Source organism: Neophocaena asiaeorientalis, unplaced genomic scaffold (genome assembly GCF_003031525.2).
Source record: "Neophocaena asiaeorientalis asiaeorientalis breed wild unplaced genomic scaffold, Neophocaena_asiaeorientalis_V1.1 scaffold82, whole genome shotgun sequence".
Taxonomy (NCBI): domain Eukaryota; kingdom Metazoa; phylum Chordata; class Mammalia; order Artiodactyla; family Phocoenidae; genus Neophocaena; species Neophocaena asiaeorientalis.
This window is the reverse complement of record NW_020173068.1, coordinates 6,760,149-6,783,871: the sequence shown is the minus strand read 5'-3', so window position 1 is coordinate 6,783,871 and position 23,723 is coordinate 6,760,149. Positions and strand designations below refer to the sequence as shown.

Sequence of the window (23,723 nt, the reverse complement as noted above, 5' to 3'; positions counted from 1 at the left end):
GGACCTGACTTTTGTCCGTGAGACCACGTGCTCCCCTCCCCTCCTGAACCCCAAAGAATGAGAAGGAACCCGGTAGGAGCTGCAGACGTGGCGTTTATTCAGGGTGTAGCAGAGCCTGGGGTGGCGAGGCTCCAGCAGGGATGAAGAGAGGAGAGGATCAGGGTGGGGCAAACAGCAGGTGTCCCTCTTCAGAGCCCAGGGCTCAGGTGTCACTCCTTGTGCTAGGGGGAGAGGGGTGCCTGGGTGAGCTGCCCCCCACGCGGAGGGCAGGGTGGGTGCCCCACACCACTCCTCACCTTGGGGCCCAGGGCGTCCCGGGTCCGCACCCGCAGCTTGTTGGCCTGGGTTTCCGCCATGTCCGCCCGCTCCTCGGCGTCGTCCAGCTCGTGCTGGGCCTTGCGATACTTGGCCAAGTTAGTGTTGGCCTGCTGCTCCTGGGGGCACAGGCAGGCCCACTCACCCTTTGGTCACTGAAAGGGTCAGCACCCCCAGAAGGGGCTGGCTTCTCCGGATCCTCACCTCTGCTCCACCACCACTGCCCGCGGCCCTCCTTCCCCCTTGCCAGTACCCACAGCAGGAAGCGGGGTGGGGGGGAGCCACTCCTTCCAGAGGTGCCCGTGTGCCAGACCTGGCTGGAAGGGGAAGGCGCATGCGGTCCCTTCAGAGACAGAGCTAGGTCTCACGTCTTGCCGGAGCCGTTAGAAACGTGTCTTCTCGCTGGGCAGTGGGGTCACTGTCCCAACCTACACACTAAGGCAACACGGGGGAATCCACGGCCCAGCGATGGAGCAGGCCTGACCGGCTGCTGGCATCCCACCTGGCTGCAGAGCGCCTGGGGCCAGCTGTAGAAGTTAGGTGACCACAGGCATCCTCAGACCCCCGTGCACTCACCGCCTCTTCACACTGACGTTTGTAGCTCTTGACCTTGCCCTGCAGCTTGTCCACCAGGTCCTGCATGCGAGCCAGGTTCTTCCTGTCCTCCTCGGCCTGGGCAGGCAAAGGGGATTCGGGTCTTTCCCAAACCAGGCCAGCTCCAGGGCTGCCCCCCTAGGTGGAGCTGGTCACCCACCTGGTACGCGAGCTCCTTGACCCGGCGCTCGTGTTTCCGCACCCCCTTGAGGGCCTCGGCGTGCTGCTTCTGTTCTGCGTCGAGCTCGGCCTCCAGCTCCCGCACCTGCGAGCAGCCAGCCAGTGGGCCTGGTGCCCTCAGCCTGCCCTCGGGTGGCCCACCCTGCAGGGCAAGGGACTGGGAGGGCCGCACACACCTTGGCCTCCAGCTTCTGCACCTGCTTCTTCCCGCCACGGAGGGTGGCTTGTTCTGCCTCCTCAAGCCGGGCCTGCAGCTCCCGCACCGTCTGCTCCAGAGTCTTCTTCATCTGTTCCAGGTGTGCGCTCGTGTCCTGCTCCTTTTGCAGCTCCTCTGCCATCATGGCTGCCTGTGCGGGAGGAGGTGGCGTGGTCGGGGGTCAAAGTCCCTTCGGGCTCTGCTCGGGGCCCCCACGGTCCCGGCCCAGCCTCACGTCGGTGATGGCCTTCTTGGCCTTTTCCTCGGCTTCCCGCCTTTCCTGGGCAGCCTCCTCCGCCTCCCCGCTCAGCTGGGCCAAATCCACCTCTAACTTCTTCTTCTGGCTCAGGAGACCTGTGTTCTGAGGCGGGGCAGGGCTTTAGAGTCGGCCTTCAGGCCCCCGCCCCGTGCATCCCTGTGACCCCCGTCCTCACCTGCGAATGCAGGAGGCTGAGGCGCTCGGTGGCCTCCAGCAGCTCCTGTTCCGCCAGCCGCCGGCTGCGCTCGGCCTGCTCCAGGGCGGCCCGCAGCTCTTCCAGCTCCGCGGCCAACAGGGCGGCCCGCCGCTCCAGGGCCTGTGCCTGCTCGTGGAGCTCGGCCGCCAGCCGCTGCTCCTCATCCCGCCCCGCCTGCTCCTCCTTGAGTTGGGCCTGCAGCAGCCGCGTGGCGGCCTGTGCCTCCGTGGCCTGGCGGGTGGCGTGGCCCAGCTGCAGCTCCAGGTCGTTGAGATCGCCCTCCATCTTCTTCTTGAGCCGTAGCGCCTCGTTGCGGGCCCGAGTCTCTGCATCCAAGGAGGCCTGCAGGGACTCCACTGCCCGCTGGTGGTTGCGCCTGTAGTTAGGAGGGATGAAAGGAGGGGTCGTGGCCTGCGAGGGACTTGCTTACAGACACGCAGGGAACACTGGAGACGTGAAGCCAGTTGGGGAATAAGTGACTGATCTCTCCCCGGTTTCAAGCCCCTTGTGTCTGCCTGCCTGTTGCCCATCAGAGCAATTTCACAGGCAAGAGTGAGGCCCCAGAGCAGACAGACAGGGACTGAACTCTGGCTCTACCCGCACTGTGTAACCTTGGGCAAGTCCTGTGGCCTCGCTGAGGTTCACCTCCAAACTGTGGACGATAGTCCCCACCTGAGAGGGTCGTGGGTATGGGGGCATTAGGTGTCTGTGCCAGTCCCCCGCACAGTGGGGCTCAGCCAACATCACCTGCCCTTCTGCTCTCAGGTGGTTGGGATGGGAGAGGCTGTCGGCCCGGGGAGGAGGGACAGCCCGGCCCCGCACCTCAGGTCAGCACACTCCTCGTCTTTCTCCACCAGTTTCCGGTCCACCTCAGCCTTGACCTGGGAAAGCTCCAGCTGGGTCCGCAGAGTCTTGGTCTCCTCCAGCTCCAGGGCCCCCTGGGGATACAGAGCAGATAGTATGGTGGTGGGGCCGTGTGTGTTGAGAGGGGAGGCCAGGGAGCAGCGGGTCACTGTCCACCTCGCCCCTGACCTCGGCCTCCTCCAGCGCAGCCTGGAGCTCGCTCTTCTCCCCTTCCAGTGCCTTCTTGGCTTTCTCCAGCTCCTGGATGCTCTTCCCGCTGAGGCTGACCTGGTCTGTGAGGTCACTGATCTCCTCTGCAGAGTGGACAGGGCACTGAGGGGCCACCCCACGGCTCATGCTCCAACCGCATCACCCTGTGTGACCCTGAGGGACTCCCAGTGACCCCAGAGCGGCTCTGACCCTGGGGTGGGTCGTACCCTGCAGGTTCTTGTTCTCCCGCCTGAGCATCTCCAGGGCCTCGAGAGCCTCCTCGTGGCTGTGCCTCAGCCGGAAGAGCTCCGTGCCCAGGCTGCGGGTCTCCCTCTGGGCCGCCTCCAGCTCCCGCTGCATCTCCTCCTCCTGCCGCCGCCGCTCCTCCAGCGCCCGCTCCAAGTGCCGCTGCTTCTTGTCCAGCGCCGTGGCCGCTGAGGTCGCCCGCTCCAGCTCCAGGGTCACGTCCTCCGACTCCGTCTGCAGCCGCAGCTTGGCCTTCTCCAGCGACGAGCACTTGGCATGAGCGGCCTCTACCCCCGCCTCTGCCTCCTGCAGCCGCAGTGCCAGCTTCTTTCTAGGCCACGGGAGCAGACAGGATCTGGATGTGTAGCTGAGCCCTGCATCTCCCCTCACCCCTGACAGCTCGAGGTGCAGGCGCCGTCCCTGTGTGTGGTGACGGCCTGGCCCGCAAGGCACTCACTTGGCCTCCTCCAGTTCCTCGGTCCTCTGGATGGCATCTGCCTCGTACTTGCTCCTCCACTGGGCCACCTCGGCGTTGGCCTTGGACAGCAGCCGCTGCAGCTCGGCCTGGGCTTCGGCCTCCTCCTCGTGCTGCTCCCGCAGGAGGTCACAGTCATGCCGCGAAGCCTGCACGGCATGGGCCAGCGTGCTCTTGGCCTGCAGAGAGCCCAGTGACCTCAGCATCGGGCCGGGCCAGTGGCCCTGTGCCCACGCCGCCTGCTCTGTGGCAGCTAATGGCTGGCCCACCTTGCTCTCCTCCTCCAGCTGCCGCCGCAGTTCCTCCAGGCTCTGGGTGGCCAAGGCCTTCCCACGACTCAGCTGGCTAATCAGAGACTCCTTCTCCTCTAGCAGTCGGCTCAGCTTCCCTGCAGGCCAAGGGGAGAGCCGGCAGGTCAGGTGGGTGAGGGGCAGCACTGAGCCCCGCTGTGGCCCAGCCAAGCCCCCGGCCTCACCACTCTCGGCTTGTAGCCGCCCCTGCTGGGTGCTGGCATCTGCCAGTTGCCGCTGCAGCTCCTGCACCTTGATCTTGGCCTCGCTCAGCTGATCCTCATAGGCCCGGCATAGCTTCTCTGCACTGGCCTGGGATCCGGGGTCAGGGATCAGAAAAGGCTTGTGATTCACAGGGCAGGATCTAGGGCTGCCAGTCAGAGATGGGGACCCGGAGTCGGGACCTAGCAGGCTAGACACGTGCCCAGGAATCAGAGGGAGAACAGAACCCCACGTTCGGGGTCAGAGATTCTATTGCTGGACTATGGCTTAAGAGATGAGTGTCAGAAGTGAGAGAGGGCTGTACTAGTCCCAAGGCCGGTGGGTCAAGGTGAGGTTAGGATATGAGAGTCTGAAGTCGGCCGGGGACACTGGTCAGAGGTCAGCCGTCAAGCTTAGGTGGTACAAAGGTCAGGGGTCAGGGTTGGGTGCTGGGATTAAGGACAGGAACAGAGTCAGGACAGGTATGAGGTCAGAATTCAGAGGTCAAGGACTGAGAAGTTGGAATTGGATACTGGGTCAAAAATCCCCTGGAGTCAGGGCACAGAGTTTAGGAGGTAGGGTTTGAGGTCAGCACTGGTGTGGGGTTCAGGCTGGGTGTCAGGTGAATGGGTCAGGGGTCCCGATCGGGTGTAGGGCCAGGACTAGTATGGAGTCAGATTGGCAGCGGGTGGTCAGGGGTCAGCTGCTGGAGTCAGAAGGGGTTCGGTCAGGATAGGCTGCTAGAGTCGGGTCAGAGGCCGGGATCAGGAAGGAGGCAGACACCTTGCCGCGGGCCAGGGTCTCCACGCTGGCGCCCAGATCGTCCACCTCCATGCGGAGCTCGCTCTTCTCCTTTTCCAGCTTCTGTCGCGCCCGTCGCAGACTGTCCGCCTGATCGCCCAGCTCGGCCGCGCTCTCCGCCTGCTTGCGCCGCAGCGCGGCCACCGTGGCCTCGTGCCGCAGGGCCGCCTCCTCCAGTTCCCGCCTCAGCCGCCCCAGCTCGGCCTCGTGCTTCCGGCAGCCCTCGCGCCGCCCCGCGGACGCGCCGCCCACCTCCCCCAGCCGCTCGCTCAGCTCCTCCAGCTCCCGGGCTGCTTCTGCCCGCTGCTTCTCCACGCGGGCCCGGGCCAACCGCTCGGCCTCCAGCTCCTCTTCCAGTGCCTCCGCCCGAGACTGGGGATGCGCAGGTGGCAGTGTCACCTCTGAGGGCCTCCGACCCGGGTTTCCGCCCACCCCCGTCCCCCGCACACCTGCAGCTCCTTGATCTTCTTCTGCAGCTGGGCCCCAAGGAGCTGCTCGTCCTCCACTCGAAGGTTCAGCTGACTCAGCTCGGAGTCCTTTCTGGAGGTCACAGGGTGGGCATGAGCCGGCCCAGGGCCTAACTCCCATCCACCTTCCTGGGTCCCCTCCGTACCCGCCCCCAGCACACTCGCTGACTGAGGCACCTCACCCGGAGCAGCCCTAAGTGACCTCATCCCTGTGTTCCCTCTCAAGCCCCGGCCCTAGATCCTGGCCCTTGGTGACCCCCTACACCCTAGGGTTCAACCTCTGCTGTGATGCAGAACCGACTAGAGTCCAGGGGGGTGAGAAGCGGGGTGCAGGTTCAGGAAGCCCCCTGTGGCCAGGAGGTTGGGGCTGAGCCCCGCCCCCCCCCCACGCCTACTTCTGGAGCTTCTCCTCCAGCTGCTGCTTGTCCTGGGCAGCATCCGTCACCGACTCCTGCGTCAGTTTCAGGTCACCCTCGAGCTTGCGTTTGGCCCGCTCCATGTCCATGCGCAGCTTCTTCTCTTGCTCCAGGGAGCACTCCAGCTGTGGGCAGGATGGGGTGGGTGGGCTCCACACCGTCCCGGCTGTCCTGGCCCCACCACACAGCCTCTGCCGTGGCCCCGACTTACGTCTTCCACCTGCTGCTCCAGGCGGGCCTTGGCCTTGGCCAGCACGCTCACACGGTCCTCCTCAGCCTGCAGGTCGCCCAGGGCCTGCTGGTGGGCCTCCTGCAAGGCCTTCTTCTCCTTCGTCAGCCGGGTCACTGACTCGTCCAGCGCCACCATCTCCTCCGTCAGGTTCTTCACCTGAGTCAGGGCCAGGGTCACCACGGGGATGCCTCCCCCGCACTCTGGTCTGAGCGGCCGCCACACCATGTCACAGCAACCGTCCCCTTCGAGCCAGGGAACCTCGGGCGAGTCACTTCATTCTGAGCCTCAACTTCTTCACCCTTAAGGGGTGATTATAGCGTCCTCCTCGAGGGATTAATGAGCAAATGCTCACAAAGCCCTGTGCACAGTGTCCGGCCCAGAGTGAGAGATCAACAGACACCAGCTATTTTGGGGATGCACAGGTGTTTAAGCAGCTGTTTCCTAGTCCTGCCTTCCTCGGGGAGCACCTGTGAGAACCCGAGTAAGCGGCTTACCCTGCTGAGCCCCACTTTCCCCTCCTGTATGAGGGAGTCAATACCCCGAGTCTTTGAACCACCTGGGCTCTTGGGAGGGTTCAGTGAGGGAAGGCACCCGGGGGACATGGGGCTGGTGGATGACAATCACTAGCATTTGCTGAGTACCTACTGCGGGCGAGGCCCTGTGGCGAGCGCCAGCACAGGCTAGTTACGCGCTGAAGCCTCACCCGCCCTAATGAGGGAAGTGCCGCTATTAACAGCAGCATTTGACAGATGAGGAAACTGAGGCCCACAGAGAGGAAGACACCTGCCCAGGGCCACAGCCGGCCCGGCTCACACCTTACTCTCCGTGGCTTGCTTCTCCTTCTCGGCCTTGGCCAGCATGAGCTCCAGGTCATCAGTGTCCTTCTTGAGCTCTGTGCACTCATCTTCCAGCTTGCGCCGGCGGGCAGCCAGGTCAGCATTCACCTCCTCCTCGTCCTCCAGCCGCTCGCTCAGCTCCTTCACCTTCGCCTCCAGCTGCACCTTGGACTTGATGAGCAAGTGGCAGCGCTCCTCGGCATCCACCAGGTTTTCCTGCTCCTGGAGGGGGACACGGGGAATGGGGCAGGTCAAGGCAGCTCAGGGACACCAGGCCAGGCCCCGGAGAGCAAGTTCATTTGTCCGTGCAGAGGCTGGACACACGCTCAGTTGGGCTCCGGGACCAAGGAATACCGAAGACCTGCTCTTGGCCCTGAAGGCGTTCAAGTGTGGTGGGATAAGGGCTCAGGTAGAGGGATGGACGGGGCAGCAAGAGGGGAACATTAGACAGGCTGGGGGCAACCCAGAGCAAGGCCCAAACCAGGGCTCTAGCAGAGAAGCCGACTGCCAGCTCTGCCCACACGGGGCTGAGTGAGGGGGAGAGCCCTGCACGGCCACAGAGGGCTCAGTTTCTCTGCCATCACTGTTTCCTCACTACCTGGCTGCATAACGTCTCCTGCTCTAGCAGGTGAGTTTGTGAGCACAGGCCTGTCTGTTCTCCCACCGATGTAGATCCAGAGCTTCCATGGGGCCTGACACTCCAAGTATTTGCTGAAGGAAGGAATGGCTCTGTGGACTTGGTGAGGATCCGGACCCTTGATCTCTACCCTCCGGTTGTTACTGTTGCCTGCTGCCTGGGTTCCCGTGGCCCTCAACCAGAGAAGGCAGCATGCGACTGTCTCGGGGATGGAGGGGAGGGGAGAGCTGGGGAGATGGGGCTGCCCTGTAGCTTTGCAGGAAGCCACGGGGACGCAAGGCGTGGCAGCATTAGGACACATGCATAGACTGGGTGGGGAGGTTGGGAATGTGGGAGGCTGCACACGGGCACAAGCCCACGAGCCTCCGGAATAGGAAGAAAGACCCGGGCGAGGCCTGAGCACCCAGAGCACGCCAGGTCCGCCCCGGCCGGGGATCTGGTTATGGTATTTCCTCGGAGCGGCCTGGGGTTCTCTGCGGGGGCTGGGGGCCAGGGGGCACCAAGTCGCAGAAAGAAACCCTGCTCCTCCCCTACTCACTGCCTGCAGCTGCAGGGCCAGGTCATTCTTCTCCTGGGTGACGCTGACGTGCATCTCCTCCAGCTCCTGGCACTTGGCCTTGGCGGTGGCCAGTGCCCCTTGCAGCCCCCGCAGCTCTGCCCGCAGGGCCGCCAGCTCCGCCTCGGCCTGCGCCGAGCGTAGTAGTGGCTTCATCTTGAAAAAGAGCTTCATCCATGACCAGTTCTTGACGGCGTTGAAGGCGCGGATGTTCCACTGGATGGTGAACAGCGCATCCCTGGGGAGGGGCAGCCACAGGTGGCCAGCAGGTTCAGTGCCACCCCTTCATAATGACAGCCCCGATGCTCCCTGAGCACCTACCCTGGGCCGGACATTGCACTGAGCACTTCAGCGTGGGACCTCGTTAACCTTCCCAGCAGCCTCTCAAGTAGGTCCTAATCCTCTGCTTTACAGGCGAACTTGAGGGTGAGGCCCAAGGTCACACAGGTCTGCCCCCGGGGTGGGAGCTCAAGAGCCCTGAATGGCCCCTGCAAGTGTCCTGAAGACACCAGGGGCGGTTAAGCCACTGGGCTCTTATATAAGGTCAGACTGCCTGGGCTCACATCCCAGCCTCCCACCTCCCGCCACAAGCCAGCAGACAGGCTCCCTCTGCTCAGACACCCCCCCTAGTGAACAGACACGATCATGGCACCTACCTCTCAGGACTGTCCTGTACTTTAACCGAGATAACTTCAAATAAAGTATCTTGCCCAGGGCTTGGCACTTAAGAGTCTTGGGAAACACTAGATGCCCTTATTACTACTCTGGGCCACACTCTGGGATGGCCTGGAGTACAGGCAGGTTCTCTTAACCCAACTTCTGAGGTGAGGAAGTGGTAGCTGGGGGCTGTATGGCACAAACCACAGCCTTGCCCCTTGGGAGGCACGCAGGCAGCCACACGGTGAAATCTGACCCACAGGACGGTATGACAGGGTTCAGAGAGTCTGGGTTCAGAGGGTTCTGTGAGCTGGGGGCCAGTGGCTGTACTCCCGCATCACCCCCACCCCCTTCCGACACCCACCTGCCTCCAAGCAGGCGCTGGTACTCGAGGCGCATGAGGCGGCCCCGGCTCCGTGCCTGCAGCAGTGTCAGGACCTTGGCCAGACACTGGTCACGAAGCTCCTCCAAGACGCCTAGAAGCCCAGCCTTGAAGAACACCTGGGGTGTGGGTGGTAGGTGTAACCCTCAGTCGCCTGCGTGACCCCTGCAGTGTGACTGCCCACATCCAGTCCAGCGCCCTAATTCCCTTGTGCCCTGACCTTGGTATGGCCAAACTGGTACTGGGTGTGGTCGATGTTCAGCGAGGCCAGCAGCTTCTCTGTGGCCTTCCTGCTGTCCATGAAGGTGTCGTCTGGGATGGCACTGGGGTTCAGGATGTGGTACCTGGGGGAGCGGGGAAGGGCTGGAGAGGAGGGTGCTGGGCAGGGAGCCGACGACTGAAGAGGCTGGCCCCTCAGAGGCCGGAGCAGAGGCTCCAGAGGGGCACCCCCTGAACAGGCTGGCGGGGGACGGCCTTGTGACACTGGAGGACTGGGCATACCCGGCTTTAAAAGCTTGGGTAGCATTTAAATGCATTCGGTAGTTAAGTTCTTTAAGAGCCTGCAGCATTTACAGAAGGCATACAGCACTTTTATAATTTTTTAGTTTATGATTTTTAATAATTTATCATTTTTTTCAGAAGGCCAAAAAAAGTAAAGAAGGTGATGTGTTACAGCATATCACAAACTGAAGAAACATTTGGGAGAGAATTCTAATCAACAAGAGCAAGGGTTCTGGCACACCCACTTCTAAAGGGGACACACTTGCACATGTGTACAGGGCTGTGTGGGTCAGGCTGTCGTGACCACACTGTGAAGGCAAAACCCTAGAAACACAAAAAGGCCCCTTACTAAGGGACTGATGAACAAAGCACGGTTCACTGGATTAAGGGATATTTTACTTCCATAACAAAATGGATGCTGCTGCATGTGTCATTACATTTATCCAAAGCCCTAGAATGTACAACACCACGTTCCATTACACCAACTGTAATGGAAACTATGGACTCTGGGTGATTAGGATGTGTCAGTGCGCGCTGATCAGCTGTAACGAATGTCCCACTCTGGTGGGAGATGCTGATGACGGGGGAGGCTGTGCACGTGTGGGGGCAGGGGCTTATGGTAAATCTCTGTGCCTTCCCCTCAATTTTGCTATGAACCTAAAACTGCTCTAAAAAAAGAAAGTCTTAATTTAAAAAAAAAAAGGATGATGATGCAGACTTATGTCTATTAATAAGGAACAATCTCCAAGACGTATAGTTACAGGGAAAAACAAAGAGAACGTGTGCGTGTGCACCCATGTGTACAATATTTGTATGGACACACAAGTATAACGGTCAGCGTGGATGGCCCCGGTTACTTCTGAAGGGGGAGGGAACTGTGCACGATTGCAGCCTGACAAAAATCAAACCTGTAAAGGGAAGGCAGAGGGGCTAACAGCACGGACTTGGTGCCAGCCATTACATAAAGTCTAGTCCATGTGAACCCTCATTCAACTCCCAAATCTACCTCCAGCTCTGCCTGCCCCCCGCCCCTTGAGCTCCAGACTAACAAATCCCATCTCCCCCTCAGCTTTCCTATCTGCTGGAGACATTTCTTTTTTTCCAGCCATGCTGTGTGGCTTGTGGGATTTTAGTTCCCCAACTAAGGATCGAACGCCCAGGCGCTCAGCAGTGAGAGCGCGGAGTCCGAACCACTGGACTGCCAGGGAATTCCCTGCTGGAGACATTTCAAAGTTGACATGTTCAAAGTAGAGCTCAATCCACTCTCCTCCTACTTCCCCACAAAATTTTTAAAATCCTATCTTGGTTTCTCAGTAAATCTACCACCAACTCCCCAGTTGCTCAGGCCAAACAACCAGAAGTCACCCTTGTCTTTTCTTTTTCTTTCTTATTCCACATCCAATTCATCAGTAGCAAGGCCTGTTGGCTGCACCTCCAGTATTTACCCTGAGCCTGTTCACTTCTCCCCCAGCCCACCGCCCACCCCCAGGTCTCAGCCATCAGCATCTCCCACTGGGATACCTTCTGGCCCCCTCCCCAGTCCCCCTGCATCCTCCTTGGTGCCCTTCCATCCCCTCAGGCTGGAGCTGGGGAGGAGCCAGGGCTGGGGCAGGGAGACACCCACCGTTGCCGGAAGTCAGCGTAAAGCAGCCTATTGGGGAATCCTTGTCGGCAGATCCGGATCCCCTCCAGAACCCCATTGCAACGCAGCTGGTGTAGCACCAAGAAGGCATCCATGATCCCTGGACATGGTGGGGGTTAAAGGAAAAGACAAGGAGTTCAGGCACAGGGCTCACTTTGAGGCTGAGCAGGCCCTGCGGAGGGGGCAAGACCCAGCTTCCAGTCTGCCCTGTCCCCTCCCTCCAATGTGCCCCCATGCCACCAACCCACCCTGGGGTGACTACCTGGGGTCTTGTTCTCATTGGGGACAATGCAACGGACAAAGTGGGGCTGTGTGGCCCGCAGGTTGGTCATCAGCTTGTTGAGGTTCTCCTGGGGGTGAGGAGAGGGGAGAAAGCACAAGAGGGCAGAGAAGCAGAATTGGAAACCGCAGTGGATGAGCCCCATAAGGACTGCGCAGTAGGTGCCTAAGCGTGTCTCTGCAGTGCTGCCCTTTCACTCTGCTCCTTGTGACCCTTTGCCCTCTTCTGTTTGACTGGGTCCCCGTTACCATCACCAAAGTCCTCACTCCCCCACCCAATCCCCGTGGCTCCGGCCCCATCCCCCGCAAACCCTGCCCAGGCAGCATGGGGACGGGAAGCAGCACAGACTTGCTGTGATGTTCACGTGGAGAGGAATTAAACATCACTGCAAGTCTTAACGGCCGCCCGCCCAGGGTGCAGGGGACAGAGCAGGGAGCCGGGACGGGGTGGAGGTGGCAGGGTGAGGGCCTGCACGAGGCCTAGACTGGGCTTCACCTTGTGTAGCTGGGACACCGTCTGGAATGATGCTGCCTTCCTACGCTTCTCTTTCACCCCAGACTTGGGGGGCTCGGCTAGGAGAGACATGGGACCAGTCACTCCAAGGGACATCCCCCTGTGAGTCCCCTACAGAATCTCATCCCTCTGTACTCACTAGAGCAGGAGCCAGCATAGTTCTCGTAGAGAGTAGCCAAGAGCTTGTTCTGCGACTTTTGGAAGATGGGGATCACCGTCTCATTCAGTGGATCCTTGTTTTTTTCCAGCCAGCCCACGATGCTGTAAGGCACCTGCCAGAGACCAGACGGGGGCTGAACCGAGGTGGAGGAACCCGGAGGAGGGAGGAGAGAGGTCAAGAGCTGGGGTTTCAACAGGCACCTACCACGCCCGCGTAGTGGACCACCTCAAAGTGGGCCTGGTATTTGCGCTTCTTGTCAGGCCGTGGCTGCTGGAAATTGGGCGACTTCCCCGCGTGGTTATCATAGAGCTTGGCCTGGAAGCTGGCATCTGAGGCCTTGGGGAACATACACTCCTCCTCCAGAATGGACAGGATGCCCAGTGGCTGGGGACAGGGCACAGCTTGAAGGGCCTCCATCAAGCCAGCCCATCCAGGCTGGGCTGGATCCCCATTTCCTGGAGCCCCTCCCTCTGGGAGCTTTCCCAGACCCTCCAACCTCAGCCATCTGCCCTGAGGGACGAAGAACTGACCTGCACCCAGGAGCCCTGTCTTCTAAGAAAGAAAGTTTGTGGTTTGGCTTCCAAGCCCTTTCTGCCCAACTTGCAGCTCTGAGTTGTTCTCTTTACTTATAAGAAGTGCGCAAACTCAAGCCGGCATCCGTGGTCTCACACTCTCACACGTGGTACAGTCAAAACAGGCAGTTGAGTTCAAATTCTGGCTTCCTCACTTAGTAGCTATGGGGCCCTTAGACCTCTCTAAGCCTCAATTTCCTAACCTGCAAAATGGGGAAATGAATACTTTCATTGCTGTTATAACAGCAAAAGCTGTCAACCACCTAAATGTCCACTAGTAGGAGATTACAGAAATGGATGAAAATCATCTGCTGCGTGAACTACTGTGCCTTCTTCAACAAAGCACCATGCTCAAAATACACTCCCAGAGAAAAGGTAGGACGAGAAATGCGTCTGTGTTCATAAGAGAAAAGAGATGCCCAGGATAAAGGAGTGGGAGGAAACAGGTTGTGGTAGGATTGGGGGACACATCTTTTCTCCTTTATTTCTGATTTTTCAATTTTTCTTTGATTTTTTTTTCTTTCTAGTCTTTGTACAATAGGGAAATGCATATAATGTTTTATAGACAAATAAACAAACGCCCTGTAGTTCCGGACAGTTTTGAGGGTCCAAAGAAACTGTGGCTGCAACAGTGCTGGGTTGCACGCTCACACACACACACTGCTCACCAACACACAATCACACTCAATCTCCAATACACCTAGTCACACACATGCACACATTTCCATTCATACACACGTTACACACACACATGCACAGCCACGCTCATACATGCACACACACATGCAGGCTTGCACACGCTCGCTCACACACAAGTGCACATTCATTTCTGCTCACCCACTGCTCCCATGCCTTCCCTCCCTTGCAGTGACCTGGCCCCAGGCCTCACCTTCTCGATGAGGTCAATGCAGGGCTGCAGGTCCAGGCCGAAGTCAATGAAGACCCAGTCGATGCCCTCCCGCTTGTACTCCTCCTGCTCGAGCACAAACATGTGCTGGTTGAAGAACTGCTGCAGCTTCTCGTTGGTGAAGTTGATACACAGCTGTTCAAAGCTGTTAAACTATAGTGGGAGGCGCCCGGCTCAGCAGACCTCCTTGTAGATGGGGACAAGGAGACCCACAGAGAACAGGGGTGTGCGGGAGCTCACCCCGCCTCCAGGCAGACACCCAGGGCTCCTGTCCCCACCCCCATGGTCCTCCACCCCAGAGAGAACAGAGCCTGGGGGTGTGGGCCTGCCCTCACCTCAAAGATCTCAAAACCGGCGATGTCCAGGACGCCGATGAAGAACTGACGGGGCAACTTGGTGTCCAGTGTCTGGTTGATCCGTGACACCAGCCACCGGAACAGCCGGTCATAGGTGGCCTTGGCCAGAGCCCCCACGGCAAACACCACCTGGAGGCGCGGGGAGGCTGCTCTGGGACCTGGCAAGGAGGGGACCCTGCCCCAGCCGTCCGCAGGTGGGCCCCGCCTGCCAGCCGCTCACCTGCTCCACGCTCTGACCCTTGGTCACATACTCGTTCCCCACACGCACTCGGGGGTGCAGAAGGCCTTTGAGGAGGTCTCCACTGCTGACCCCCATCAGGTAGGCAGCCTTGTCAGCACCTGGCAGGGCACATGGGTGAGATGAGGGGGAGGAGGCCAAGAACACGGGTACGTGGGAGCTCTACCGGCCTCAACTTAGGGTTATGAGAGGGAGGTTGGAAGAGGTTAAGTTCAGGGTCAGCAAACTGTACAGCTCAGGAGGGTGAGGGTCTGGAATTGAGAAGTCAGGGTTTACAATCAGGGCCAGGTTAAGACTGAGGTCAAAGGCTGTGAATAAGGCTTAGGGTTAATGGTCACGGACTGGATGCTGGGATCAGGGTCAAGAGGATGACCAGGTCAGGCCAGGGTCAGGGCCCCTCACTCTCGGTGCCGTCGGCCTCGGCCTGCTCGTCCCACTGCTTCTGCTTGAATTTCATGTTGCCGAAGTGCAGGAGGGCCCCCACGACCTTGTAGCAGGCACACTTCTCATCCACGCTGAAGCCCAGGATGTCTATGGCATGCTGGGGGTGGGGTGTGGAAGGCTCAGAGAAGTCTGGGCTCCTCCAGGGTTCAGCCGAGTGAAGGGCACTGGACCTGCTCCCCCAGGTTTCCTCCCTTCCCACCACAGACATACGTCAGTGGCCATGAGCTCCTCCCCGTCATTCATGTGGTCCACAGTGATGACGCCCTGGCTGCAGAAGTGGTAGTCATAGGGGTTCATAGACAGAAGCAGCATGTCTGGGGTACAGGGGGCGGAGAAGGGCAGGTCGGCTGTGTTCACCCAGCTCTCCTCCGTCTCCCCATCCCAGCGTGGTGGATCCTGGGAGCCAGCCTGGCAGGAGAGTGTAGGGCCCTCCCGAGACTTTGTAGCTTGAGTTTGTCTCCTCGACTCCCACACCCATGGCTTCTCTTTCTTTACAGTTCTGAGAAATGAGCCTCGGTCCCTATGTCTCACTCATCTTTTGACCATTCCACAAGCCACCCCTATGGCCCAGACCCTGTGCTGGGTGCTGCGGCCCAGCGAGGACCAGATTCTGCCCTGCCAAGAGAGGGGAGCTGGGCCTAGACAGGGCCATTGCTCCCCACTGGTGCTAGGTGGGGCCTCTCTAGTGTCAGGACAGCAGGAGAGACAACCTTGCCAGGGCAATGGTGCTAAGGGGCCCATTTCCTAGCATGAGGAGGAGAGGGCTCAGCAAGAACTGGAAGTCCCAGGAAGGGGGTGGGTGGATAGAAGGTGCTCTGGGTCTCCAGGAAAGAAGGGATGTCACAGACCCCAGAACAGTGGGGGAACAGGTAGCCCAGGGCCTGATCTGATGGGGGCCGGGACAGGGCTGGGCAGCCCAACTGCCACCCAGACCTGTGGGTTCTGTTTCCCACCCCATCTGCTTCTGGCCCTCACCCTGCAGCTCTGGCTTCTTCCCCGAGAGGATCTGGTAGTAGACGTGGTAGCCTCGCTCACCAGGCAGCTGGAAGATCACCCTTGACTTCTCCAGGAGATCTGGGGAAAAGGGAGGTGCTGGCCTAGTTTCCCGAGTGGGTCACCCCACTATGGCTGAGGGGCAGGGAGGAGGTGTCAGCAAGGGGCCGGGGTGTGTGTCGAGGTGCCGTGTCTGCACACATGCCAGCATGTGCTGAAGGGTGTCTCTCCATCAGCACACATGTCACGGTGTGGGAATGCATATGTTTGTACGTCTGTGTGTCTCTGTGTGTGGGTGTATTAACGTAGCTGTCTGTGTATGGGTCTTGATTTGCCTATTCTTTCATCTGTGCTTTCATTCCACCATCCACAGACCACACTCCTTTCCTCCAGAGCACTGCTGGTGTGTCAGTGTGTCCACCGAGCAGAGCCTCTGTGTGTTTGTGCATGGGTCGGTCGGGGCATGAATTATGACGTTCCCGCCTATCACCACCTGCCCATGCTTATCCATCAGCATCTGGCCATGCACCCCAAGATGGGGAGCAGTCAGCGTGGGGGCCCCTCTATGCATGCAGCCTGGGTACCTGGTGTCTATGCAGCAGGTCTGGGTCAGGTGGGATGGGCAATGACCCCAGAGAGGCATTGAGGGAGGCTTCCAGGAGGAATGGGGACTCGAGGTGTAGAGATGAGGCCACGGCAGGAGGGGCACAGGCCTGCCCTATCGAGCACCAGAGAAAAGACTGGGATGGTGGGTGAGGGGAAGGGCCCAGTCACAAGGAGCCTGACTGGCCAAGTAAAGATTTGGGTCTCCATCTTAAGGTGATGGGATCTGGAAAAGGTTTTTAAGCAGGAATGCGATGTGGTCAGATTAGTCTCTAAGAAAAGATCACTCTGGCTGAAAGGAGATCCAGCAGAAGAATGGAGAATGGAAGACTACATGGGGGCTGGGGGAATGTTCCAGGTGAGAGGTGAGGTGGCCTGAGCTGGGCTGTAGCCAGGGGATGAAGAGAAGCGCCTGGGACAGGTGGGAGCCCCAAGGACTTGATGACAGACACTCTGTCTGAGCGGAAAGACTCAGGCCTGGGCCTGTTTCCCCATCCTCACCCTCCCCCACCCTCTCCTAGACTCACAGCTGTCAATATCCGCGGATGCCAGCTTCCCAGAGGGACCAAAATGAATGCGGATGAACTTGCCCTGTGGGCAGAAAAGCAGCCTCAGTTGGGTGCCCAGCCAGCGCTGCCCTATTCGTCCAAGGCTCCCACCACCTTGTGTCTCCCCGCGACAGACCGGGCTCCACCCACACCCAGCTCTCCCACTGCAGCACTCACGAAGCGGGAAGAGTTGTCGTTCCGCAGGGTCTTGGCATTGCCAAAAGCCTCCATGGCAGGGTTAGCCTCAATGATTTGATCCTCGAGGGTGCCCTGGTGGTGGCGGGCCAAGGGCTCTGTCAGCCCGTGGTCCCGGGGTCTCGGCCCAGCCCAGACAACCTCTGGTTGGGAAGGGGAGGGGAGGGGGGGTCCCCAGGACCTCATAATTGTTGCCTGCCCCACTCACACCAGCCCCATACCTACCCTGGTCTTCGTGGCCAGAAACTGCCGGGAGGAGAAGGAAGACAAGTTAGAGGCTGTGAGGTGTCACCAGGCAGGACCGGGCAGTGGGTGGCTAGCGGGACAGTGAATGTTAGTCACCCAAATGTGTACCCCCCACCCCGACCCCTCATGCCCGACCCTCCAGGGACTGTTAGAAGGAGAAATGCTAGAAAGTAGAGCAAACATGGCCCTAGTCAGGGGCTTGAGGCAGGGGCTGCGTCTGGGGGTCTCCTATTCACAGCCCCCCCAAGCCCTGTCTCTGGCCTCCTCCATATCCCTTCATTTCCCATGCCCTAGGAAGCGACCCTGCCCCAAGCCCTAGAGGTTCCTGACTACAGTCTACTCCCCTTTAGAGCCCAGCTCAAATGCCCCTTCCTCTAGGAAGGCTTCCCTGATGCTCTGAGGCTGGAAGAGACCTCTTCCTGCCCAAACCTTCTGAGCCCTCCCCTCCCTCTATGACTTCCCTTCTTCCCACTACTCCTCTGTACTGTGGTGAGGTGCGTTTTCACCCTCCCCTCCCTCTATGACTTCCCTTCTTCCCACTACTCAGTTGTTCACCGACTATTATTCAAAGTAGCCCTGTCGGGTGCACATTATTAGCCCTAAGTTGCAAATGAGGAAACTAAGACTCAGAGCAAGAAAGTGATCTGCTCCAGATGGCACAGTAAGTCAGGGGCAGAGCAGACACTGAGCCCAGGCATCCTGCTTTCCACGATGCCCGAAGCCACCCATATGTCTCATCTAGAGGGACTTACTGAATGGAGGGGATCCTCCCCCCATTGCTCTCCTAGCCTCATCCTTGTCTTCCCTCCTTTTCCCTTTCTTTCTCTTCCCTACCCTGGATCCCAGCAGCCTGGGAAAAAAGGGAGAAAAAGGAAGGAATAGATTTTGGAGTGACAGGTGCCATGCCACCTGTCCCATGCCAGGGGACTGTGGTTATTCACTCACCTCCAGGGAGCCCAAGACTTAAAAATCCCCCTGAGGTATTGCTGGGGAGACAGAGGCAGGAGAGAACTGGCAGGAGCCCCTCCCCCGAGCTCCACCCCACACATTCATATCCAGGGCTTTTGAACAGGGCTCTCTTTGGAGATGTGGTCAATTTGGGGGCCGAGGGGAGGGAGGTTGATAAGGCTCTTAAGCGCCAGCACCCATGGCCCCTGCGGGGCAGCCTTTCTCTCTACCTCCCCTGCCTGACAGCTCCCCCCAACCCCAACTCCACAATGCAGGGCTCCTTTCTGCCCAGGTGCCCCCTACCCCCACCCCTCCCAGCTGCATCCCTGCCAGCTCCCTGCCCTCCATTCCTGTTCTTGGACCAATACCCGACTTTCTGTAGCATCCTCAGAGACACTTTGGGAGTTGGGAAAATGGGGTGGGGGGGAGGGAGGAGAGAGTACCAAAAAGTCAACAGCAAAAACAAAACAATAAAAACAACCACCACCACACCAAAAAAACAAAACTGAAATAAAAAGAAAACACAAGAAAATCAACTGGGAAAGTAGGAAGAGGCAAAAAGAAAAAAACTTTAAATGGAAAGAAGAAAGAAAAATGTCCCAGAACAAACGCAAGGCTCAACAGGACCAGGAGTAGGGGCTGTGCAGGAGGAGGCCTTGGGTTTCTGGAAAGAAAAGGCAACCCATTTTGGGGTAGGGGAGCACACACAGAGCTCTGAACAGATGGCCCTGGGGCTAGGAATGAAAGTTGTACCTCAAAAACAAAAACAAAACAAAAAACTGGCTCCCCCATTGTTTCAGAAAATTTCAAAAACCACAAAGAAATCATGGGGTGCAAAACTGCCCCTTAACCTTGGCTGTTGGGAATGCCAAGTGCCCTTGTCTCTGGCTGAACCTGCTTGTTTGATTAACAGCAGGTAACTGTATCTTTGGTGCATGAAAACTAAGAAAACAATTACTTCTTGGTAAAAGCAGCCTACCTGGTAAACTTTTTCAAAATATGAAGGTCATGATGAAAGGGAAAAAGTACATAAAATGCTTAGGAATAGCAATATGGTCCCACCCGCTGTGTTCCAGATGGGAACAGTGAGGCAAGCCTGGGACCACGTCATACAATGTGACAGAGAATGGCCACAGCCTCGCTGGTTGAGCCTTGCTCAGGCCAGAGTCTGCCACCAGGGTGGGAGGCTCAGGCAGGGCTGGAGGCTCTGGGGAATCAACTTTTTAAAAAGAAAAAAAGAAGAAAAAAAAAGGAGAAGAAAGAAAAGAAAAACAGAAGCAGCAGGGAGCAGCGCCCGCGTGGGGGAGTCTTACGGCCTTCTTGCCCAGCCCGTCTCCCAGGGCAGCGACGATGGCAAAGTACTGAATGACCCGCTTGGTGTTAACCGTCTTACCGGCCCCCGACTCTCCCCTTGGACGACACAAACATGAGTCACCAATGTCCATCTGGCTACTCTAATTCCTCCCATCCCCCAACACCCTACCCCTCAAGCAGGGCCCCTCTGCCCTCCCCACACCCAGCTACCAACTCAGGACGCACACCTCAACTCAAAACTCCTGAGATAAATTAGCCCTCAGAATTGTTTACAAAACAAGCGAACATAGACCATCCCAGTGAGATGAGAAAACACATTATGATGCCACTGTTTACTGAACACTAACTTACTGCCAGACACTGGGCCAAGTGCTTTACCTATATTGGCTCATTTAAGCCTCAGAAACCTGTAAGGCAGGCACCATTATCATCCGCTTTTGATAGATAAGGAAATGCGGCTCAGAGAAGTTATGTAGCTGTTTCTGCTGTGTGCCAGGTACAGACATTAACTCACTGACTCCTATAGCTCTGTGTGGTAGGTAAGTAGGATTGTTCTGTCTTTTCTGATGAGACTCAGAGGCCCAAGCACACCAGCAGGAAGTGGACCCGTGAGAACTTGAATACAGGTCTTTCTGGTTTCAAAGGTCTTGATCTTCACCAGCAGGCTGCAGACACACACACACACACACACACACACATACACACACACACACACACACACACACACACACGAACGAGGTCCATATTGGCTTGGCTGGATATAAACTTGGTATGTAAGAATTCTACCACTTACCAGTGAAAGCAAACAAAGGATTAGAAATAAGATTCAGAAATACGGAGACAGTAAGAAGGAGGAAAGGGGTCTCCCCACTCCCCTTGAGCAAGAATCAGAACTCCCAAAAGATCAAGGTGGGAGAAGATTCCAGGCCCTAGGGACAGAGGGTATCAGGGCTGGTGATCAGTCTGGTACCCCCTTCCTGCCCACCACCCATAACACATCTGCCCAGAATAGGGGGCAGAGAAAATGCTCTAATTTAGTTTCACCTGGGACACTGACTCCAGGCGGTAAAACCCCTGCCCTAAGCACTTTGTATTCAACCTTGGGAAATGATTTTAGTTCCACTCTCTTCCTGCCAGATGGCCAGCATTTCCCACCCCATCCCCAGAGCCCCACACTCACGTGATCAGCATGGACTGGTTCTCTCGGTCTGGAAGAAAGGGGAGGAGATAGACAAGTTAGCCAAAGTGAGGGACCAGCCACAGGTGGAACACCTTGAGTATCCTTGGCGCTGGGGCAGCCCCTCCACCACCCAGGGCCAGAAACGGCAAGGACCAGGTGGGACCTTCAGACTTCAGGCCAACTCCCACTCAGAGAGACAGAAGGATATGCTAGAGTGTCCAACAGCATCAAAAGGAGGGCAGTGCAAGTGGAGGGAAGGGGGTCCTGGAGCCGGGGGAGGGGCCTCGGGTGGGGGAGAGGAGTCAAGGCGGCCCTTACTGCGCAGCATGTCATTGTAGGCGTTATCTGCCACCGCATATATGTGGGGCGGGGCCTCCGAGCGGCGCTTTCCCTTGTAAGCGGCTACCACGGAGGCTGTATAGATCGGGAGCCATTTGTAGGGGTTGATGGTGACACAGAAGAGGCCCGAGTATGTCTGAGGAGAGAGTGTATAGATAGGTTGTTGGAGGCCAAGTTCCCATCCCCAGGCTCTAGCCCTCGCAAAACTGTGACCCTTGCAAAATCCCCCAAGGAGCTGCTTAAGGTGCGATGCCACACCCTTTGTGGCCCCTAGCCCCGCCCTAGCCCTTACTCCTACCCACAGCCCGTGGCCCCTTCACAGCCCCATTGCCCAGCCTCTGTGCTGCTGCAGCTCCGCCCCTACACTGTCGTAGCCAAACCTCCAGCCCTACCTCTAGCCCCGCCCCAGCCAGTGGCCCCGCCTACACAGGCCCATGACATCACCCTACCCTGCCTCTAGCCCTGCTCCCCACTGCACACAGCCCCGCCTCTCACTGCACACAGCCCCGCCCCTTCCCCCCGTTCTGTCCCCACCAAGCTGTGCCTCTTGCCCTAGCCCCGCCCCTGCTACTATGGCCCCGCCCCCACCACACACAGCCCCATCCCACCCGTGGCCCCTCCCCGGCCCATGGCTCACATAGATCATCCAGCGAGTATAACGCTGGCGCAGGTTGTGCAGTACGGCTGCCTCGTTGAGGTGCGTCATCATGGCCATGTCCTCCAGCAAGTCGAAGCGGGGCGGGTTCACGGGCTGCAGTTCAGCTTCACGAACCGTCAGCACCTGCCAGGAAGGTCGTATAGTGGGGTGACAGGTGGGCAGGAACAAACTGACCTCAGCCTCTCACTCCTGTACGCTCCCAGACACCCTTTCATCATCCAGAGCACACTGGCCAGGAGCTACACCCGGGAAGGCAGAGGAGCTAATTCCAGGAAAAGGGGGAGCCAAACCTTCTGGTCTTTGGTCTCCACGTTGACTCTGCCCCCGGTAGCCTCGGATTTGACCTCAGCCTCCACGTAAGCATCCTGTTCATCAGGTACCCAGACCCGCTTCTTCCCTGAGTTTTGGGGAGAGCATGGGGGTTTTGAGAAAGGCTGACACACATCCAGGGGTTGGGGACCCAGCTGGGGTTCCCAGATCGTGTCTACACAGCTGTGCCCCTCCTAGGAGCCCCTCTGTCAGGATGCAGGAGTACCCAGAAAAGATCCTTCCAGACACAGACTCCCGGAAGGGCAGAGCTGGGAGGGTCCCTAGAGATCTCAAAGGATTCCCTGACTGAGGTTACAGTCCCTCACAGCCCTGGATTACACACTTGGGTTCAGATTCCTGCTTCTCTTGTATTTGCCCTGTGACCTCAGGAAAATCCCTCATTCTCTATGGGCCTGTCCCTGAAAGGTAAAACATTATGGGCATGTCCTTAGTTCCCATATGGAGCAGCCCTCAATATCAGGCACTTAATTCTCAGTGGGTTCTGCCTCCCCCATTTCACTGAAGACTCAAACCCAGGTCTTGTAAGTCTGTCTTATGCTCCTTCCTGCCTGGTCAGCTGGCCCCAGAGCTACAGGGAGCCCATATTTCATGGCAGTTAAAGGCACAGACTCAGGTGTCCTGCCACTTACTAGTCAAGTGCCTTAGTCAGGACCAGCTCCATGACTTGCAGGCCCCAGTGTTAAAATGCAGATCCTCTTGTTAAGAAATTATTTACAGTTTCAAGATGGTGATAACAGAGTGTTAAATCGAGCATGAGGCCCCTCTGCGGCTGCAGAGGTTGCACACCCACGAAGCTGGCCCTGGCCCTGGTCTCCATCTCCCCAGGTTGTTGAGATGATGCATGGAAAGTCATCTGCTCTGGGCCTGGCACACAATAAGCACTTGATACACATTGCCTATTGTTATTATTGTCCTATGAGCAAACTGGGTCATAAATAGTAGCCTTTATTCCTGTCCCTGATAAACAGAGGCTTTGGCTCTATGGAAAGCACTAAAAATAACTCCAGCACAGGTTTTATGGACATGTGGAGGCAGCCTGCACACATACCAATCACTCTCATCTCAGAAGCTTCAGGCTCCAGCCACAGACGGCAGCTCCAGGAGGTGGGTGATACTGTCCCATTTTACAGAGGAGCAAACCGAGGCTTGCTCACAGACATACAGTGATGTACACAGGCTTCCTGGGATTTTATCCTCAGGGCTAAAGCTTTCAGGCCAGAGTGCTCCTTCAGACCTGAGCTGAGTGCCCCCCTCCCCACTCCTGGTCTGAGTCCATAAGGGCTTCTCTGTAGCTGTGCCCCACTCTGCCCTCACTTACCATCCCACAGGACAGTGTGCACCTTCATCTGCTCCTGGTAGCCCTGGCGGAGGTAGCGGGCAGACTCCCCAAGTTCACTCACATCCATCATGGTAGTGGCACTGAGAGGTGGAGGATGAGATCTTAGAGGTTCAAGGCAGTCCAAGGCAGCAGGCACTGGAGGATGACAGGGGAACTGAGGGACCAGGGGCCCCAAACTGGGGCATGATCGAAAAACCCACAAGACCTAATAGTAGGTGATTCCGTGGGGCTCCCCACTTCAGCCTCCCTGGTGAGGCAACACACACACACACACACACACACACACACACACACACACACACTCTCTCTCACTCTCTCTCTCTTTCTCTCTCTCTCTCTCTCTCTCTCTAACACCAGAGTATCCTCTCCCACAGAAATGGAGAGACTTGTGCCAGCCCATAGGCACCCTCACCCATCAGCCTGTCTGC

The 23,723-nt window shown here is 58.0% G+C and overlaps 1 protein-coding gene across 3 annotated transcripts; it reads right to left on the bottom strand.

The window, feature by feature from the left end:
• Window positions 1-91: 91 nt before the first annotated feature.
• On the bottom strand, window positions 92-23,400 carry MYH7B (myosin heavy chain 7B). 3 transcript variants are annotated; one of them, XM_024743121.1, is made up of 41 exons: window positions 23,275-23,400; window positions 21,917-22,023; window positions 21,606-21,749; window positions 20,948-21,104; window positions 20,630-20,657; window positions 19,449-19,545; window positions 19,030-19,032; window positions 17,167-17,187; window positions 16,924-17,016; window positions 16,726-16,789; window positions 15,578-15,676; window positions 14,813-14,916; window positions 14,561-14,699; window positions 14,141-14,259; window positions 13,900-14,049; window positions 13,547-13,717; window positions 12,290-12,469; window positions 12,065-12,197; window positions 11,908-11,984; window positions 11,395-11,482; window positions 11,115-11,232; window positions 9,210-9,333; window positions 8,972-9,108; window positions 7,933-8,188; window positions 6,737-6,979; window positions 5,901-6,077; window positions 5,669-5,814; window positions 5,256-5,346; window positions 4,789-5,178; window positions 3,990-4,116; window positions 3,784-3,902; window positions 3,497-3,693; window positions 3,021-3,370; window positions 2,773-2,897; window positions 2,563-2,678; window positions 1,720-2,116; window positions 1,521-1,646; window positions 1,266-1,436; window positions 1,070-1,174; window positions 892-987; window positions 103-434 (listed from the first exon to the last, which is right to left on the bottom strand). In XM_024743121.1, exons 1-41 carry the CDS (start codon window positions 23,363-23,365, stop codon window positions 222-224), a joined length of 5,889 nt encoding a protein of 1,962 aa, XP_024598889.1. In that variant the 5' UTR covers window positions 23,366-23,400; the 3' UTR covers window positions 103-221. The 3 variants fall into 3 exon arrangements, with proteins under 3 accessions (XP_024598888.1, XP_024598889.1, XP_024598887.1); XM_024743120.1 differs by lacking the exons at window positions 19,030-19,032; window positions 19,449-19,545; window positions 21,606-21,749; window positions 21,917-22,023; window positions 23,275-23,400 and adding an exon at window positions 21,267-21,323 and having other exon boundaries at window positions 92-221; window positions 327-434; XM_024743119.1 differs by lacking the exons at window positions 19,030-19,032; window positions 19,449-19,545; window positions 21,606-21,749; window positions 21,917-22,023; window positions 23,275-23,400 and adding an exon at window positions 21,267-21,323.
• Between the last annotated feature and the right edge of the window lie 323 nt (window positions 23,401-23,723).